This window comes from Pongo pygmaeus, chromosome 15 (genome assembly GCF_028885625.2).
Source record: "Pongo pygmaeus isolate AG05252 chromosome 15, NHGRI_mPonPyg2-v2.0_pri, whole genome shotgun sequence".
NCBI classification, from domain to species: domain Eukaryota; kingdom Metazoa; phylum Chordata; class Mammalia; order Primates; family Hominidae; genus Pongo; species Pongo pygmaeus.
The window spans coordinates 17,314,090-17,334,310 of NC_072388.2; the positions used below are offsets into that span (position 1 = coordinate 17,314,090).

Sequence of the window (20,221 nt, forward strand, 5' to 3'; positions counted from 1 at the left end):
GGGATATATGCCCTAGGACCACACGCATCTGTCTAAAAGCAAACTTCCACTTTGAGAGACTATGGAGGAAAATGTTTATTCAGACCTTTATTATCACTGAGTCATAATACTTAGAAACTCCTAAAACATAGCTTTGATCTTGTCTGCTCAAAAGCCGTCAATGATTTCAAGTTCCCAGGTTCTCCACAAATTGACTTCAAATGACTTTCCTGGTGTTATCTTTCCTTACTCTCTTTTACAGACAAATTAGACAGTAGGCAACATTTCATCCTCCGAATAGCTTCAGTTTCCCATGTTCTCTTCTTTGTGATCATTTTCTGTATTTGGAATTCTATTTATCTCCATCTACACTTGTACAAATCCTCGAAATTTCAAGGTCCAGTTCAAAAGACATTTTTTTCCCAGAATGTTTTCCCCTCTTCCAGTAACCAAAGAACCTTTTCCATCCTTGCATTTTTTTTTTTTTTTTTTTTTTTTTTGAAGATGGAGTCTCCCTCTGTCACCAGGCTGGATGCAGTGGCGTGATCTCAGCTTACTGCAACCTCCACCTTCTGGGTTCAAACAATTCTCCTGCTTCAGCCTCCTGAGTAGCTGGGAATACAGGCATGCACCACCATGCCCAGCTAATTTTTGTATTTTTAGTAGAAACGGGGTTTCACATTGGCCAGGATGGTCTCTATCTCTTGACCTTGTCATCCACCTGCCTTAGCCTCCCAAAGTGCTGGGATTACAGGTGTGAGCCACTGCTCCCGGCCCCATCCTTGCATTTTTATTTTGCCATCTTTGTGTCTTTGTCATGATATTAATCACAAGCTGCCTTATATCAATATTCATGCATGATATTGGGTTGAAGTTTTTTTTGTTTTGTTTTTGTGTCTTTACCAGGTTTTGGTACCAGGATGATGCTGGCCTCATAGAATGAGTTGGACAGGGGTCCCTCCTCCTCAGTTTTTTGGAATAATTTCAGCAAAAATGGTACTGGCTCTTCTTTGCGTATCTGGTAGAATTCAGCTGTGAATCCATCTAGTCTTGAGCTTTTTAAAATATACATTTTTTTGGTTGGTAGGCTATTTATTACTGATGCAATTTTGGAGCACATTGTTGGTGTATCCAGGAATTTACCCATCTCTTATAGGTTTTCTAGTTTGTGTGCATAGAGGTGTTTGTAGTAGTTTCTGATGGTTATTTTTTATTTCTGTGGGGTCAGTGATAACATGGCCTTTTTCATTTCTAACTGTGATGTTTCTTTCAAAAGATTAGACTAACTAGTAAAAATTATACCTATTCTGAGTATGGCTTCTAGGTATTATTAAATGCTTACACCTTTAATTTACTCTGGTCAGCAATATAAGTTATCTTTGGGGCTTTTTTCTTAAATAATCTTGTCACTAAACCACTATACTTCATAAACAGCGTGGTTAAATGAACATGCATTTGAATAGACTCCAGAGAGATAAGATTAATTAAACTTTGACACAAGAAGCTCACAGTGCAACAGGCCACTCTGCTAGGAAAAAAGTCCTATGAAGTCTATGTCGGCAAAATCCCACCTGAGGGCTAAACTTTAAGCTCTATTCACTTTTAGCTATTAAGTAAATATACTACCATCCCATGCTGATAGTGATGGGCAGTCTAGGGGGAGGTTGACTTCTATAGGGAGGAGGGAGGAAGGTGTGTTTCTGCACTTTGCTTCTTCAATCAGGCACTCTGTGACTTCTTCATTTCCTTCCTCTCCTCTTTAAGCCCTGGCATGTTGGCTCAGAAGCACAAGAGGGCAGGATAATCCTCATTGTCTCATTCACACTGACCAAAGCCCTGGGCTTTGAAATACACACTCACTCCCCCCAAGCTCTACTCACTGATGCTGGGAGCAGTTTAGAGCAAATGTTTTCCAAAGTGACATTACCTAGATCACTAGGTTCTTTCTTTCTCCTACCTCCAATCCTGCTGTTCTTTCAGTTCTAAGTCAAGGATACTCCAAGTTTACACATTGCAGGAGCCCCTGGAATATTTGGGGTTTCATACTGCACATCAAAACTATTTCTCACTGACACAATCATCTACTAAAAATTTTGTTGAATTTCTGCCGTTTTAATAGCTATCTATCTGCCTTCATACGAACTTCTTGGTATTATAATAGTCAGTGTGCTTGCAAATTAATCCCGATTCGTCTACCTTTATTTTAAGATGAAATGTAGGCTGAGCACGATGGCTCACACCTGTAATCCCAGCACTTTGGCAGGCCAAGGCGGGTGGATCATGAGGTCAGGAGTTCGAGACCTGCCTGGCCAACATAGTGAAACCTGGTCTCTACTAAAAATACAAAACAAACTAGCCAGGCATGGTGGTGGGTGCCTGTAATCCCAGCTACTTGGGAGGCTGAGGCAAGGAGAATCGTTTCAACCTGGGAGGCGGAGGTTGCAGTGAGCCGAAGTCGCGCCACTGCACTCCAGCCTGGTGACAGTGCAAGACTCCTTAAGAGGATGTTGGAAAATCAGCCTTTCTCATAAAGTAGTTTTCTCCACAAGTTTAAACACATTACTCCATTATAAGTTTAGAGACTGTTTTGAAAAACTATTATGCTTCAGCTTTTCCTGCACCTTTCTCTTTCTTGTCTCTTACTTCCTTTTCTGTGATCTGGTCCAACAATTATTGCCATGGTAACAAAGGCTCTGTGACATCTCTAGCAAGCTCATTGTCTTCTGCCTTGTTAAATTTTAATGGGTAGCTAGTAGACAGTAACACTCTGGAAGGGCTCAAACCACATAACCAAATGTGCCAAGATAATCCTGAGATCGCTCATGTCAGGTAAGACAAAGTATTTTAGTGCAACAGTAAACAATTAATTAACCAAACAAAAACAAGAAGATTTTTGGGCCAGAAAGCCATTAATTAGCTAAGCTCAGAGCCACTCATTGAAACTAGGTCCTGACTGGGTTTCTGGGTTTGACCACTGGGCAGAAAGTAGGACCCAAAACCAACTGAAATGAAATTGTGTCCGGAATTGGTGGGTTCTTGGTCTCACTGACTTCAAGAATGAAGCCGCGGACCCTCGCGGTGAGTGTTACAGCTCTTAAGGTGGCGCGTCTGGAGTTTGTTCCTTCTGATGTTCAGATGTGTTCGGAGTTTCTTCCTTCTGGTGGGTTCGTGGTCTCGCTGGCTTCAGGAGTGAAGCTGCAAATCTTCACGGTGAGTGTTACAGCTCATAAAAGCAGTGTGGACCCAAAGAGTGAGCAGTAGCCAGATTTATTGCAAAGAGCGAAAGAACAAAGCTTCCACAGTGTGGAAGGGGACCTGAGCGGGTTGCCACTGCTGGCTCGGGCAGCCTGCTTTTATTCTCTTATCTGGCCCCACTCACATCCTGCTGATTGGTAGAGCCCAGTGGTCTGTTTTGACAGGGTGCTGATTGGTGCTATTACAATCCCTGAGCTAGATACAAATGTTCTCCACGTCCCCATCAGATTAGTTAGATACAGAGTGTCCACACAAAGGTTCTCCAAGGCCCCACCAGAGCAGCTAGATACAGAGTGTCGATTGGTGCACTCACAAACCCTGAGCTAAACACAGGGGCTGATTGGTGTGTTTATAAACCTTGAGCTAGATACAGAGTGCCGATTGGAGTATTTACAATCCCTGAGCTAGACATAAAGATTCTCCAAGGCCCCACCAGAGCAGCTAGATACGGAGTGTCGATTGGTGCACTCACAAACCCTGAGCTAGACACAGGGTGCTGATTGGTGCGTTTACAATCCCTGAGCTAGACATAAAGACACTCCACCTCCCCACCAGAATCAGGAGCCCAGCTGGCTTCACCCAGTGGATCCCACACAGGGGCTGCAGGTGGATCTGCCTGCCAGCCCTGCGCCGTGCGCCCGCACTCCTCAGCCCTTGGGCGGTGGATGGGACTAGGCACCGGGGAGCAGGGGGCCGCGCTCGTCAGGTAGGCTCGGGCTGCACAGGAACCCACGGAGGCGGGGGGAAGGCTCAGGCATAGCGGGCTGCAGTCCGGAGGCCTGCCCCATGGGAAGGCAGCTAAGGCCCGGTGAGAAATAGCAGCGCCGGTGGGCTGGCACTGCTGGGGGACCCAGTACACCCTCCGCAGCCGCTGGCCCAGGTGCTAAGTCCCTCACTGCCCGGGGCCAGCAGGGCCGGCCGGCTGCTCCTAGCGCGGGGCCCGCCAAGCCCACGCCCACCCGGAACTCCAGCTGGCCCGCAAGCGCCGCAGGCAGCCCCGGTTCCCGCTTGCGCGTCTCCCTCCACACAAGCTGAGGGAGTGGGCTCCGGCCTTGGCCAGCCCAGAAAGGGGTTCCCACATTGCAGCGGTGAGCTGAAGGGCTCCTCAAGTGCCGCCAAAGTGGGAGCCCAGGGAGAGGAGGCGCCAAGAGCGAGCGAGGGCTGTGAGGACTGCCAGCACGCTGTCACCTCTCAAAATGGTCCCCAGATATAGTTTTCATCTAAGGATAGGTTTGGAAGTATCCAGATTTAGTGGTGGGCCAGGCCTCCCCTGTGAGCAGTACAGTTCAGGACACCTGGACTGCCCTTTCCCTCTGCCTTCCCTGGGGTAATGTGAATGGCTTAGTCTTTCGTGTTTCCATCTGTAACATGGAGGAGGAAGAGAAGAGCCTCATTGCACATATTGGGTCATTGAGAATGATCTTAGAGCCAAAATTTACAATATTTTGAGGTTAGGTTTGATTTTTACCATTCCACTACTCCTCTCTCCCAATATGTTGTGCCAAATTGTAAGTAATTTGCAATTAGAACACATTGAAGACATATATTTGAGCTCCTTAGAGAGTCTCACTCACCTTTGAGGTAACTTTTTGTACTTTAGGTTTTCTCAAGTCAGAGTGTTGAGTCCTTAAATCAGTGTTGGGTAGTGATAAAATTTTGATATATAAAGTGAATTGCCTAAGCTTAGTAAATGGGGCACAGGGTTGCTTGTCAACAGTCTTTGTGGTGTCATGCTGAAAAAGCCTTGAGGCTCAGACTCAGCCCACAGCTCTCTGCACTCCCTCCACCTCCCTTCTGCGCCTTTCATGTGTATCCTTTATAGCAATTTTTTTTGTGAGTTCTTTTCCTTTTTGAGATCTCTCTTAAGATTAATGGTGTACAGTAGATATCCAGAACTTATTCATCCTTTTTAGCTGAAACATTGTACCCTTTGACAAATGTCTCCCCATATCCCCTGGGCGCAATTTTCAATAGGTAGTTAGGGAAAGCCTCAATGAAAAGGTTGGGATTTTGGGATGCTGATAACATTCAGTTTCTTGAACTAGGTACCTTTACACAGGAGTATCAGTTGATAACAATTCATTGAGCAATGTACTTATGAACAGAGATATATTTGACTGTTTGGTGAGACATTCTGGAGTTTAAGCTGTCATTTAAACCAGTTACAATTTTCCATAGGGAGCTACTCTGTCACTTGGGTCTTTTCCCAATTAAGCAAGGCTACTTTCCATGGAATCATTATCCAGTATATGAGGTTAACTTGACACTTGTTCAATATGTGCTTGCTTTATAATAGGTGATTGAATATTTTTTATTTTATATTTAAAAAACTGTATATATTTGTGGCATACAAGATGATTTTTTGATATGTATACATGGTGAAATGATTAATTCAAACTAATTAACATATTTATCACTTCCACATACTTTCATTTTATTGTGTGAGAATATTTAAAATCTCTTCTACAATTTCAAGTATACTTTTTTTTTTTTTTTTTTTTTTTTTTTTTTTTTTTTTTTTTCTTTTTTTTTTTCTTTTATTATTATTATTATTATTATTATTATTATACTTTAGGTTTTATGGTACATGTGCACAATGTGCAGGTAAGTTACATATGTATACATGTGCCATGCTGGTGCGCTGCACCCACCAACTCGTCATCTAGCATTAGGTATATCTCCCAATGCTATCCCTCCCCCCTCCCCCCACCCCACAACAGTCCCCAGAGTGTAATGTTCCCCTTCCTGTGTCCATGTGTTCTCATTGTTCAATTCCCACCTATGAGTGAGAATATGCGGTGTTTGGTTTTTTGTTCTTGCGATAGTTTACTGAGAATGATGATTTCCAATTTCATCCATGTCCCTACAAAGGACGTGAACTCATCATTTTTTATGGCTTCCATGAGTTCCACATTCAGGCATTCAACCAACTGGATAGAAAATATTAGGACAAAAAACCCACAAAAAATACAATAAAAGCAATAAAAAAATACAGTATAACAACTATTTATAAAACATTTATATTTAATTAGTATTATAAGTAATCTATATATGATTTAAAGTGTATGGAAGAATATGCACAGGTTACATGCAAATATAAAATGATATCATTTTATATAAGGGGCTTGAACATCCCAGGATTTTGGTGTCCTTGGGGAGTCCTGGAACCAATTGCCCCCCAGATATTGCAGATATTTAGGGACAATGGTATAACACATGACTATTAACTACAGTCACTGTGCTGTACAGAAGATCTCCAGAACTTATTCATCCTGTTTAGCTGAAACATTGTAGCTTATGACCAATATCTCTCAATTCCCCTGGGTGGAATTTTCAATAGCTAGTCAGAAAAGGCCTCACTGAAAAGGTGATATTTGGTCAAAGGTTTGAAGGGAGTGTGGGGGAAAGAAATATAAATATCTAGAAAAAGAGCATTCCAGGCAGAGGAGATGGCATGTGTAGGGGCCACAAGGCAGGAGCATGCCTGCCATACTTGAGAGACAGTAAGGAATCTGCATCTTTTCCTCATGTCTTTCTAACCTCCAATCTATTTAAATATGGCTTCCCCCCACCACACCCTTAAAATGGCCATTGCATAAATCACCAATAACATTTATGTTAGTCCATTTTACATTGCTATAAAGGGACACCTGAGACCGAGTAATTTATAAACAAAAGAGGTTTATTTGGCTCATGGTCCTGCAGTCAGTACAAGCATGGCATCAGCATCTGCTTAGCTTCTGAACTCTGAGGAAGCTTTTACTCATTGAAGAAAGCAAAGGGGGAGCTGGTGTGTCACATGGCAAGAGAGGGAGCAAGGTGGAGAGGAGGTTGTCCCATAACTCTTTTTAACCATCAGATCTGATGGTAACTCTACTATGGGTAAAATACAAACCCATTCCTGAGGGTTGGGTTGGATACCATCACCATCCCATGAGGGATTCACCTCCATAACACAGACACCTCCCACCAGGCACCCCCTCTGACGTTGGGGATCACAATTCAGCCTGAGATTTGGAGGGTACATTGAGTATAGTGTGAGCTGTAGGCTTGTAATACATGGTCTTTATTGTGTTGAAGTATATTTCTTCTAAACCAACTCTGTTGAGAATCTTTTCATGAAGCAATGTTGAATTTCTCAAATGCTATTTCTGCATCTAATTAGATGATTATATAATTTTTGGGCTTCGTTTTGTTAATGTTGTATATCACATTTATAGATTTATGTATGTTGATCCACTTTGTATCCTTGGGGTAAATCCACTTGAGCATGGTAAGTTATCTTTTTAATATGCTGTTGAATTCAGTGTGCTAGTATTTGATTGAGGATTCTTGCATCTATGTTCATCAGGGATATTGGCCTGTAATTTTTCTTTTGTTTTCTTTTTCTTGTTCTTGTCTGGCTTTGGTATCAGAGTAACGTTGGCCATGTAAAAAAAGTTTGGAAGTGAAGTATTGCTTCCTCTTAGATTTTTTTTGGAAGAGTTTGAGGATTGCTAATTATTTAAATGTTTGGTAGAATACAACAGTAAAGCTATTCTGGGCTTTTCTTTGATGGGAGACTTTATTACAATTCAGTCTTCTTACTCATTTTTGGTCTGTTCATACTTTTTCTTCATGATTCAGTCTTGGTATCTTGCATGTATCTTCAAATTTATTTATTTCTTCTACTTCATTCAATTTGTTACTGTACAATTGTTCATAGTACTGTTTTATGAGCTTTTTTTCCTTATGAGCTTTTATATTTCTATGGTATCAGTTGTAATGTCTCCCTTTCACTTTTGATTGTATTAATATTTGAGTCCTTTCTCTTTTTTCCTTGGTCTGGCTAAAGATTTCTTGGTTTGTTTATCCTTCTGAAAAAACACTCTTTACTACATTGAGTTCTTTTCTATTGTAGTTTTAGTCTCTATTTTGTTTATTTCTATTCTGATCCTTGTTATTTCTTTCCTTCTGCTGACTTTGGGTTTAGTTTGTTCTTTTATTCGTCACTTGAGTTTTAATATCAGGTTGTTTATCTTATGTTTTCCGTTTTAAATTTTTATGGGTACACAGTGACTGTATATGTTTATGGGGTACATGAGACATTTTGCTACAGGCATACGATGTATAATAATTACATCACGGTAAATAGGATATCCATCACTTCAAACATTTACCCTTTCTTTGTGTTACAAACAATGCAATTATGCTCTTTTAGTTATTTTTAAATGTACTATAAATTATGTTTGGCTATAGTCACCTTGTTGTGCTATCAAATACTAGATCTTATTTATTCTATCTAACTGTATTTTTATACCCATTATCCATTCCTCCCCTTAACCCTACTGTTATTCCCAGTCTCTGGTAACCATTATTCTATTCTCTATCTCCATGAATCCACTTATTTTAAGTTTTAGCTCCCACAAATAAGTGAGAACGTGGAAAATTTGTCTTTCTGTCCCTGGCTTATTTTATTTAACATAATAACCTCCAGTTCTATCCATATTGTTGCAAATAACAGGATCTCATTCTTTTTCATGGCTGTATATTACTCCATTGTGTATATGAACCACATTTTCTTTATTTATTCATCTGTTCATGGACACACAGGTTGCTTCCAAATCATGGCTATTGTGAATAGTGCTGCAATATGCATGGGAGTGCAGGTATTTCTCAGATATCCTGATTTCCTTTCTTTTGTGTATATACCTACCAATGGCATTGCTGGGTCATATGGTACCTCTATTTTTGTTTTTTTTGAGAAACCTCCAAACTGTTCTCCATAGTGATTGTACTAATTTACATTTCCACCAACAGTGGGTTCCCTTTTCTCCATATCCTAGCCAGTATTTCTTACTGCCTGTCTTTTGGATATAAGCCATCTTAACTAGGGTTAGATGATTCATCTTGTAGTTTTGGTTTGCATTTCTCTAATGATCAATGATGTTGAGCACTTTTTCACATGCCTGTTTGCCATTTATATGTCTTCCTTTGAGCAAGATCTTTTGCCCATTTTTAAATTGGATGATCAGATTTTTCCTATAGAGTTGTTTGAGCTCCTTATATTCTCGTTATTAATCCCTTGTCAGATGGATAGTTTACAAATATTTTCTCCTATTTTATGATTGTCTTTTCAACATCAATTGAAATGATCCTATGGTTTTTTTTTTAACTTTAAGTGATGAACCACATTTATTGATTTGCATATGTTGAATCATCCTAGCATTTCTCGAATAAAACTCACTTGATCATGGTGAATTAAATTTTTAATGTGCTGTTGCATTTAGTTTGTTAGTATTTTGTTGAGGATTTTTGCATCAGTGTTCATCAGGGATATTGGTCTGTATCTTTCTTCTGTTGATACGTCTCTTTCTGGTTTTGTATCAGTGTAATACTGGCCTAATAGAATGAATTTGGATAAATTCTGTGTTCCTATATTTTTTGGAATAGTTTGAGTAGTGTTGGTATTAATTCTTCTATAGATATTTGGTAAAAATCAGCAGAGAAGCCACCACGTCCTGGGATTTTCTTTGCTGGGAGACTTTTTATTAGGGCTTTGATCTCATTACTTATTATTGGTTTGTTCGGGTTTTGGACTTCTTCATGGCTCAAACTTGGTAGGTTGTATGTATCTAAGAATTTATCTATTTTCTCTGGATTTTCCGGTTTATTGGCATATGATTGCAAGCGATCCTTTTAATTTCTGCAGAATTGGTTTTATGTCTTAATTTTATTTATTTGGGTCTTTTCCGTTTTTCTCTTAGGTAAAGTTTTGTTGATTTTGTTTATCTTTTCAAAAAACAAACTTTTCACTTTGTTGATCTTCTGTATTGTATGCTTTGTTTCCATTTCATTTATTACTACTCTGATCTTTATTATTTATTTTCTTCTAATAATTTGGGTTTCCTTGCTTTTGCTTTTTTAGTTTTTAAAGATACATCGCTAGGTTATTTGAAATTTTTCTACTTTTTTGGTGTAGGCACTTGTAGCTATAAACTTTCACTTGCCAGATTTTGGTATCAAAGAGATGCTGGTTTCACAAAATGAGTTAGGGAGGAGTCCATTCTCCTCATTTTTGGGAATAGTTTCGGTAGAATTGGTACTAGCTCTTCTTTGTATGTCTGGTAGAATTTGGCTGTGAAACCATCTGGTCTAGGACTTTTTTGGTTGGTAGATTTTTATTGCTGCTTCTATTTTGGACCTTAATATTGGTCTTTTAGGGTTTTAATTTCTCCCAGATTCAGTCTTGGGAGGTTGTTTCCAGAAATTTATCCATTTCCTCTAGATTTAGTAGTTTGTGTTCATAGAGTTGTTCCTAATAGTCTTGGAGGATATTCTGTATTTCTCGGATCATTTGTAATGTCACCTTTGTCATTTCTTAATGTGATTATTTGAATCTTCTCTCTCTCTCTGTTACTGTGGCTGGCATCCCATCAATCTTGTTTATCCTTTTAAGGAATCAACTTTTGGTTTGATTGATTCTTGGTATTAATTTTCTTGTCTATTTCATTCAGGTCTGCTCTGGTTTTAGTTATTTTTTTTTCTGCTAGCTTTGTTTTAGTTTTTCTAGCTATCTTGTTGGATGCTAGGTCATTAATTTGAGATATATCTAACTTTTTGAGGTAATTGTTAAGTGCTATAAGCTTTTCTCTTAACACTGCTTTTGCTGCATCCCAAGCAACTGATCCAAGAACAACTTATTCCCAGTCTATAGCAAAGGTTTTCAAACTCAAACATGTAGAATTACAAAATGTAGAGTTCACATCTTCTCTGGCTAAGATAATGTTGACTAATGAAAATAATGGTAGATTGGAAAATCTATTTGAGTTACTATACTTTCTTGTACCTAAGATAAAATACCCTTATGATGATTATTGTTAATCCTCTACAGAAACATGATGAAAAGAAGTTTTAGTCGAACAGAGGAGATAGAAAGCAAGATCACAGGGGGTTGGAGAGTGAATATGAAATGAAGAAGTAGAGATTGACTATACTCCTTCATGGCACTTTGCACCCTCCAAAGTAAAAGGAATTTGATGTAATCAATTTTTCACCCATTGCTGGCTGGTTTTCTCAAAGATTGGTGCCATATTGAGGGCTTAGCGTTGGTTTCTCATTGAGGCTGCATCTTCAGTGGCTCAGTGATTTGTCACCAACCTTGGTAAGATAATGCCTGTATTTTTTGGCTCATGCATATTTTCCATTTATACAACTTTCTTTATATTCCCTTTTATAAGCTCTGAGGTGAATGAAATCAGAGCTGACTGACATTTTTAGATGACTCATTCTTTTCACCTAGCTGTTGAGTGCCTCCACTCTGGAGGGTACTCTCTAATGGGCACAGAGTTGAGAAACAAAGATCTGCATACTTTGTGCTTATTCTCATAGGCCCATACATAGGTCTCCACCTCAAATTTCATTAAATCTAATTTTTCTGTATTTTGGGGGGCTTTGCTTAGTGAAGCTTTTTTACAACGATCATTATTCTACACATATCCTTATCTATTTTGCATAGCAAGCTATTTCTGCCAACATTCAAAGTGGACAACTAAGTATATTGCCACCAAATCATCAGTTTACGAGGATTTGCTCACCACTGCACTCTATGGCTACCCTGGAGAGGTGTTAAGCTGCAGCATTAGTCAGTTTTTATCTTGTCTAAGTGTAGATTCAGACAATCCATTTGTGAGCCAAGCCTGAGGCTCTTTCTTCCTTTATTAGCTGGTTGTGTGAAATACCATGAAGCCATAGGTATGAACTGAGGAAGAGATATTGTCACAATGAAGGCATGTTTGTATCTTACAGAGATGCTTTTTACTGTATCAAATAGTTTTCAATTCTTTCTATCAAGTGCCAGCAAGCTCAATATGAGATAGAATTTAATATTAGTAAGATAAGATTGGTTAATGATCAACTTGAAGATAATTACAAATATGGGCACTGTGCATATTTATAACAGTTGAGATTCTATTTTATTAAGAATTTCTATGATTTCTTCTCATATAATTAAGAAAGGTAAACAAGACTGGCATGGACAGGTGAAACTCAGTGTTAAATTTATCAGCACTTTAAAGAGAGCCCACCGTTGAAGCCAGTTTGAATGAAGTTCTAAATTGTATTTTCTTCCTATATAAAAGAGTTTTTCAGGCAAGTATTTAGCTATTTAATTTACATTTCACATGTGAAGTATAATAAAACAACCTCTCTTTTCCCCAGAACTCACATAAATCCTGCCTTTCAAACCCAGAAAATATTCTCAACTCAGCTTCTTTATGACACAAAAACTAATTGCAGTTGCACCTCATTTTGTGGAGCAAATAGCTATGAGGGCTTACAAATTAAAATTCTGTAAATTGCCTTTCATATTGTGATTCCTTTTCATGAAGTTTTTGAGAGTTGTATTTGAAAAAATGGCCATAGAACAAAACAAAAGTCAAAATTAAAGCAAGATATTAGTCAAATATTTTATAAAATGGATTTTAAGAATTTTATTTTAGTACTGCCCAGCAGTACTCAAATAAGTCACACAGTATTAATACTAAATTAATTATGATACCAAATCCTGTGTTTAAACTGGGTTTACAACAAAGCAAGCTATATCCTGAGTAATGCTCGCCTTTTTGCTTAGGTCTTTGCTGCACTATATTCCAGGTAATGAATCCGCTTTAAATTCCTAATTCTTGGTTGTGTACTCTCTGAAAAAACACTGAATATCAAACTAAGGCTATTGGCCTATTTACATAATGTAAAGACCGCTTGCTACATTTTGACAAGCTGGACTTCTTAAAACTTGGCTATTTTTCAGCCAGTATCTCCTAGTGGATAATGACTGGATTATAGTGTTAATTGTGAGAGCAGTCTATGATATCTGTCACATGTGTTATCAATTGCTTTAGCTCAGTAATACAAAACAGACGTCTTTATTCTTTTTAAAAAGTGGAATTACATATACAGGTTCTGATTAGCATAGACATAGAATTTTACACACTTATTATTCACTTCAATGCAAAATCTAATTCACTGTTGAAACATTCTTAAATAAGACCACAGTAATGCAGATTGTGGTGAGTGGTGTTTAAGATGTTAATGGCTCATTATTATAGCAGTTCTTAAATAAAATAATAAATCCATAGACAAATATTCATGTCTAATTAAGTCTCTTTTTTATATTTTATTTTATTATATTTTATTAACATCTTTTCCAGTCCTGAAGATTTTCCTCAGAGAATTTTTCATCTCTTTGTTCCTGAGACTATATATTAGAGGATTGCAGAGAGGTGTTATCACAGAATAGAAAAAGGTAATGATTTTTTGCATTTTTACTGGGTGTCCTGATCCAGGACTAACATACGTCACCACGATGGAGCCATACAACAAGGTGACAACTGCCAAATGAGAAGCACAAGTGGAGAAAGCCTTTTGTTTGCCAGCCTCTGAGGGCATCCATATTACAGCCAGAATCACCAAAGCATAGGAACAAAGGATAAAGAGAAAGGTGCCGATCATGAAGATAGAATTGAATGTGGAGTAAACGAGCTGAGTGATGATGTCTTCAGAACAGGACAGCATCATCAATGGGACAGGATCACAAACAAAATGGTTGATAATATTTGGGCCACAGTAGGATAGCTGTGAAATGAGAATAACTGAAGTTAGGAAGATTACAAAACCACATGACCATGCAAAGATGATGAGGCCAGTGCATACTTGTTTCGTCATGATGCATGGATAATGTAGAGGGTGGCAGATGGCAAGATACCTGTCAAAGGCCATGATGCAAGGGAAGAAGCCCTCATCATACCCCAAAGAGAAGACGAAGTAGAACTGTGCAAAACAACTCATGAATGAGATGGACTTGCTTGTGGAGAGGAAGTTGGCCAGCATTTTAGGAACAGTTGTAGTAACATAACATATTTCCAGGAGAGAGAAATTTCCCAAGAGGGTGCACGTGGGAGTGTGAAGGTGCTGGTCCCACCACACAGCACAGACAATGGCTGCATTTCCCATCAGGGTGAGAGTACAGGTTACTGAGAAGAGACCGAAGTAGAGGAGTTGCATTTCTGGGCTTGAGGGAAAGCCCATGAGGATAAAGTAGCTAACAAAATTGATAGTTTCCATGCTGGACACATTCATTAGTCTGGAAGACATGGAGATGGCAGAGGTAATTGAAACATGAAATGGAGCACGCTGTTTCTTCTTGGAAACAACCAAAATTCTTTATCATGTATATTATAAAGTAGTAAACCATTAGACTTTTGTTTAAACAACAAAACTGTGACTTTCATGGCTCAATTCCTAGACGTATTTATTTTAATAAATCACAACAATAGAAAGGTGGGAAAATATGAATTATGGAGAGTTTTTTTTCTTGCTAAGAACACTAGACTTAAAACTGGGAATGCAAAGTTTTGTGATTCCAATAAATTACCTATATACAATGAGTCTACTCTGTCTTCTGTTTACCTGCATTATTGATACTATATTTATCTGGGTATGAAGTTCTTTCAACAGTACTACGAATACCTGATTCATTATTATTTATTAGTGATATAAAAATAAAATACAAAACCAAGATATTTAAAAATACTCTTTCTCAATATAGTGCCATGCCAAAGCACAAATTAATACATTCAATTTCAGCTACTCCAGGTTACTTGTAGTGTTTTAAAGTGGTAATAAGAAAGAACTCTTTCATTAGAGGATATATGGTCTTTTATGCTGTTTCATGTATCTGTACCAATGTTTAGCATAAAAAATACATTCTTTTATTTTTAGGCAGCTGGATACACTATATGCTGTGAGGAAGTGTGCCATACTTTGGCCCTTAAATTGCTCTGACTAAATATTTTTATACGCTTCCAGGTGAATGTATGAACTTCATATGCCCATTTTGACATTGACCTTAGGGAGAACAGCTGGTCTGCATGACAGTGGCCAAGTTCAACTTGCTTGTTATTTGTTAACCATGGTCAAGTCAGCTGCAGGAAAATAAGAAAGGCAGATAAAGTTTATATTATGAAAGTTTCCGTGTTTTTTTATTCACCGCTTTCTTCCACATGTTCCTTTTTCTTCCTTTGACCTTTGGTGTTATTTTGCATCTCACTGTGGTGGTTCTCTGAGGCCTTTCCTATCTAGGCAAATCTGAAACATGAAACTTTTCCCCTGATTACTCTCCGGTTAACTTCTAGCCCAAATAACAACATAAACAAGAAAAAGTCATATGAGCTGAAGATTTTTGTTTCTTAAATAATAACTAATTTGTGTAATACCAAGTCTGGTTAACATAATGGAACTGAAAATCAGTATTTGGGCTTGAGAAAGAAAATATTGCTGGAAAGAGAAATATGCCATATTTCTTCTGCTCATCAAGTAACAAAAATTACCAAAATATACCCTTCTCCAGCAATTCATCAGTTCATATACATCTTCATTTGAAATACTATTCTTTTTGTATATATGGCTATTCCTATTTTAAAGGGATAAGAACCATAATTGAAAAATATCTTCCAGAATTCAGGGAAACGAGAAGAAAAACTTATATTTTTCAGCTTCATTCTTTTTTTTTAATTCAAGTATTTATTAAAATATCCCCCCACCTATACTAACATTCCCAAATCAACATTTAAAATATTGTGTTGCTGATGATACACAAGTTTTGCTTCATTCTTTGCCAGCATTTCATTCTGAGATATATTCTTAGTTTTCTCAAAGACAAGAAGAAAACATTTTCTATGATTTTTGCAAAAAAACTGGGTGACTCACTTGTTATATACTTCCCAGTCGCTCTTTGAGTGAATGCTGAGAAGGTCAGGTACAGGAGACAAAATATTATTCCACAGAGCCAAAGACATGTGAAGAACTTCCAAGAAATTGCATGATCCTGTTTGTAATCTCTCATGGGTTGCAAAAAGTAAACCCTGAAAGATTTTCCCCACCTTCAAAGGATATATTAATTGTCGAAATGCAAGCTCAAGTGAGTGTGTTATATATCTATTTACTTGCATCATAGCCTTTTGGGACTTGGCGCTCTGTCTCTCTTGTGATATTTCGATAGTGTTTGTTTAAAAGAGGATATCATTTTGAATTTTCACAATCAAAAGCCAGTTCCTACTATGCCCTAAAGAATAGTGAAAATGTAGAAGCAGATCTTTTCTTTTTTCTTTCATGTCCATGTATTGTCAAAGCTTCCTGAGGAATAATTAAGTAGTGAAAGGGATTGTCATTATAGCTACAGTGGTAAGCTTTACCATAATACTCCCTATATCTATTTTGAAGAAAAAGAAATCATTCTCTGGTCATCAAATATTTGTACCTGCAGAGTTATTAGAGATATTTGAGTTGAATTTTATGTAGAGCACAAGAAATTTAATTGGCATTTAGTTATTCCACAAATATTTACTGAATGCCTACTGTATACTTAAACATACACTATATATATTTTTAATTTTTTGAGGAACCTCCATATGGTTTTTCATAATGACTGTACTAATTTACGTTACCACCAACAGTGTATAAACGTTCCCTTTTCTCTGCATTCTCACCAACTATTGCCATCTTTTGTCTGTTTGATCATGAACATTCTGATTGGGCTGAGGTGCTATCTCATTGTGGTTTTGATTTACATTTACCTGATGATCAGTGATGCTCAGGACTTTTTCATAGGCTTTTTGGTCATTTGCATGTCATATTTTAAAAAATGTCTAGTCAGGTTTTTTTTGCCTGACTTTTAAATTGAATTATTGGTGGTGGTGGTGTTTTTTGCTATTGAGTTGCTTGAGTTCCTCATATATTTTGAATATTTACCCCTTATCATATGTATAGTTTGCAAAAATTTTCTCCCATTCTGTAGGTCATTTTTTGGTTCTGTTGTTTCTTTTGAGCAGAAGCTTTTTATTTTGATGTAACCTCATTTGTATATTTCTGCTTTTCTTTCCTTAGCTTTTGCCTACATCACTGTTGTGTAGTTTTTCTCTTATGTTTTCCGTTCTAGTAGTTTTGCAGCTTTGGGTCTTATGTTTCAGTGTTTAAACTATTTTTAGTTGATTTTTTGTATATGGTATGAAATAAGGGTATAAGTTCATTCTTCTCCATATAGATACCCAGTTTTCTCAATACCATTTATTGAAAAGACTCTTCTCTCCCCATTGTGTGTTCTTGGCAGCTTTGTCAAAATATTAGGTGACTGTGTATCACCTGTGGATTAATTTCTGGGCTCTGTATTCTATTCCATTGGTTTATGCATCTGTTTTTATGCCAGTATCATGCTGTTTTGGTTACTATAGCTTTACATATACTTTGAGGTCAGGTAGTAGGATGCCTCCAACTTTGTTCTTTTGGGTCAAGACTGCTTTGGCTATTCAAGGTCTTTTTTAGGTTCCATACAAATTTTAGGATTGTTGTTTCTATTTCTGTGAAGGATGTCATTGGTATTTTGATAAATCCATAGATTGTTTTGGGTAGTGTGAACATTTTAACAGTATTAATTATTTGAATCCATGAATGCAGGATTATCTTTCCATTTATTTCTGTCTTCAAAATTTTTCATAAATGTTTTATGGCTTTATTGTAGATATCTTTCACATCCTTGGTTAAATTGATTCCTAAGAATTATATTTTTTTATTTTGGAGCTATTGTAAATAAGATTGTTGTCTTGAATTCTTTTCAGACAGTTGATTATTACCACATAAAAGTGCTACTGATTTTTGTATGTTGATTTTGTATTCTGCAACCTTACTGTATTCATTTATCACTTCTAAGAGTTGTCTTGATAATGTTTTTATGTTTGTCTCTATATAAGGTCATGTCATCTGCAATGAGAAACAATTTGACTACTTCTTTTCCAATTCGAATGCCTTTTATTTCTTTCTCTTGCTGATTCTCTGGCCAAAACTTCCAGTACTATATTAAATAGGTGTTGTGAAAGTGAGCATCCTTGTCTTTTTTCAGTTCTTAGAAGAAGGACTTTGTTTTTCCTACGTCAGTATGATTTCCACTGTGAGATTCTGATATGTGGCCTTTATTATGTTGAGGTATGCTCCTTCTATGCCTAAAGTTGTTTAATTTTTATCATGAAGCAATGATAAATTTTATCAGATGCTTTTTTTGCATCTATTGAAATGATCATACAGTTTTTGGCTTTTATTCTATTGGTGTAATGTATTAAAGTTTTTGATCATTTATACTGAATCACCCTTGCATTCCTGGAATAAAACCCACTTGGTTGTGGTGAACTGTTTTTTTAATGTGTTGTTGGATTCAGTTTGCTAGTATTTTGTTGAGAATTTTTGCATCTATGGTCAAGTTATTGCCTTGTAGTTTCTCTCTTTCATTCTTTCTTTCTTTCCTCCTTTCTTCCTTTTTCTCTCTCTCTCTTTCCCTTCCCCTCCCTTCCTTCCTTCCTTCCTTTTCTTTCTTTCTTTTGAGTTTCGCTCTTGTTGCTCAGGCTGGAGTGCAATGGTTCCATCTCGGCTCATTGCAACCTCCGCCTCCTTGGTCCAAGTGATTCTTCTGCCTCAGCCTCCTGAGTAGCTGGGATTACAGATGCCCACCACCATGCTCAGCTATTTTTTTTTTGTATTTTTATTAGAGATGGGGTTTCATCATGTTGGCTAGGCTGGTCTTGAATTCCTGACTTCAGTTGATCCACCTGCCTCGGCCTCCCAAAGTGCTGGGATTACAGGTGTGAGCCACCATGCCTGGCCTTTTCTTTCTTTTTTTTAAATTTATTTTATACTTTGGTATGTACGTGGTAGGTGTATGTATTTATTGAGTACATGAGATACTTAGATACAGGCATGCAGTGCATAATAATCACATAATGGTAAATGGGGTATCCATTCCCCTCAAGCATTTTTATCCTTTGGGTTACAAACAATTCAATTATATTCTTTTAGTTACTTTAAAATGTACAATTAAATTGTGATTGACAATAGTCACCCTCTTGTGCTATTAAATACTAGATTTTATTCATTCTTTCTAACTACTTTTTGTGCCCATTAACCATCCTTACCTGTCCTCCCATCCCCCCAACCACTATCTTTCTCACTTTCTGGTAACTTTCCTTCTACTCTATGTCTCCATGAGTTCAATTGTTTTAATTTTTAGCTCCCATAAATAAATGACAACAAACAAAGTAGGATTTATCACAGGGATGCAAGAATGGTTCAATATGTGCACATCAATCAATATGATAAACAATCAACAGTATGAAGGAGAATAACATATGATCATTTCAACTGATGCTGAAAAACTTGATAAAGTTCAACATTCATTCATCATAACAATTCTAAAAAACTCAGTATAGAAGGAACAAACTGCAACATAATAAAAGCCATATATGACAGACCCACAGATAGAATTTTGCTGAATGGGGAGAAACTGAAAACCTTTAATATCTGGAGCACAAGAAGAATGCCAACTTTTACCGCTTTATTTACTATAGTACTAGAAGTCCTAGCTAAAGAAGTCAGACAAGAGAAAGAAATGAAAGGCATCCAAATTAGAAAGGAAGAAGTCAAATTATCCTTGTTTGCAGATGATGTGATCTTATATTTGGAAAGACCTAAAAACTCCACAAAAACACTATTAGAACTGATAAACAAATTTAGTAAAGTTGCAGGATACAAAATCAACATAAATGTCAGTAGCATTTCCATATGTCAACAGTGAACTGTCTGAAAAACAAGTCAAGAGAGTAATCCCATTTACAATAGCTACAAATAAAATTAAATACCTAGGTATTAACCAAAAAAGTGAAAATCTCTACAATGAAAACTATAAAACATTGTAAAACATTGATGAAAGAATCTAAAGAAGACACACAGAAATGGAAAGATATTCCAAAACAGTCATTGTTAAAATGTTATACTACCAAAAGCAATCTACAGATTCAACCTCTATCAAAATGCCAATGCCATTCTTCACAGAAATAGAAAAAAACAATCCTAAAATTGATATGGAAGCCCAAATGACCTAGAATACCCAGAGCTATCCTGAACAAATAAA

At 37.2% G+C, this 20,221-nt stretch overlaps 1 protein-coding gene across 9 annotated transcripts in view; it reads left to right on the plus strand.

Annotated features, from left to right (window-relative positions):
* The window catches only part of LOC129012642 (olfactory receptor 4N4C-like), an 88,847-nt gene that overhangs the window by 11,693 nt on the left and 56,933 nt on the right, over positions 1 to 20,221 (plus strand). For 3 of the 9 annotated variants that reach the window (XM_063651343.1, XM_063651344.1, XM_063651348.1), the window contains exons 1-2: positions 2,729 to 2,808; positions 13,422 to 13,516. The exons of 1 other annotated variant lie outside the window; for it this stretch is intronic. Coding sequence is in view for 1 of the 8 variants with exons in the window: in XM_063651341.1 (XP_063507411.1) it covers positions 919 to 975 (57 nt within the window). In the remaining 7 variants the exon portion in view is untranslated. Of the gene's footprint in view, positions 1 to 885; positions 976 to 2,717; positions 2,809 to 13,421; positions 13,517 to 20,221 lie in introns of those variants that run through there. 5 more of the 9 variants (XM_063651341.1, XM_063651350.1, XM_063651345.1 and 2 more) reach the window with 4 other exon arrangements.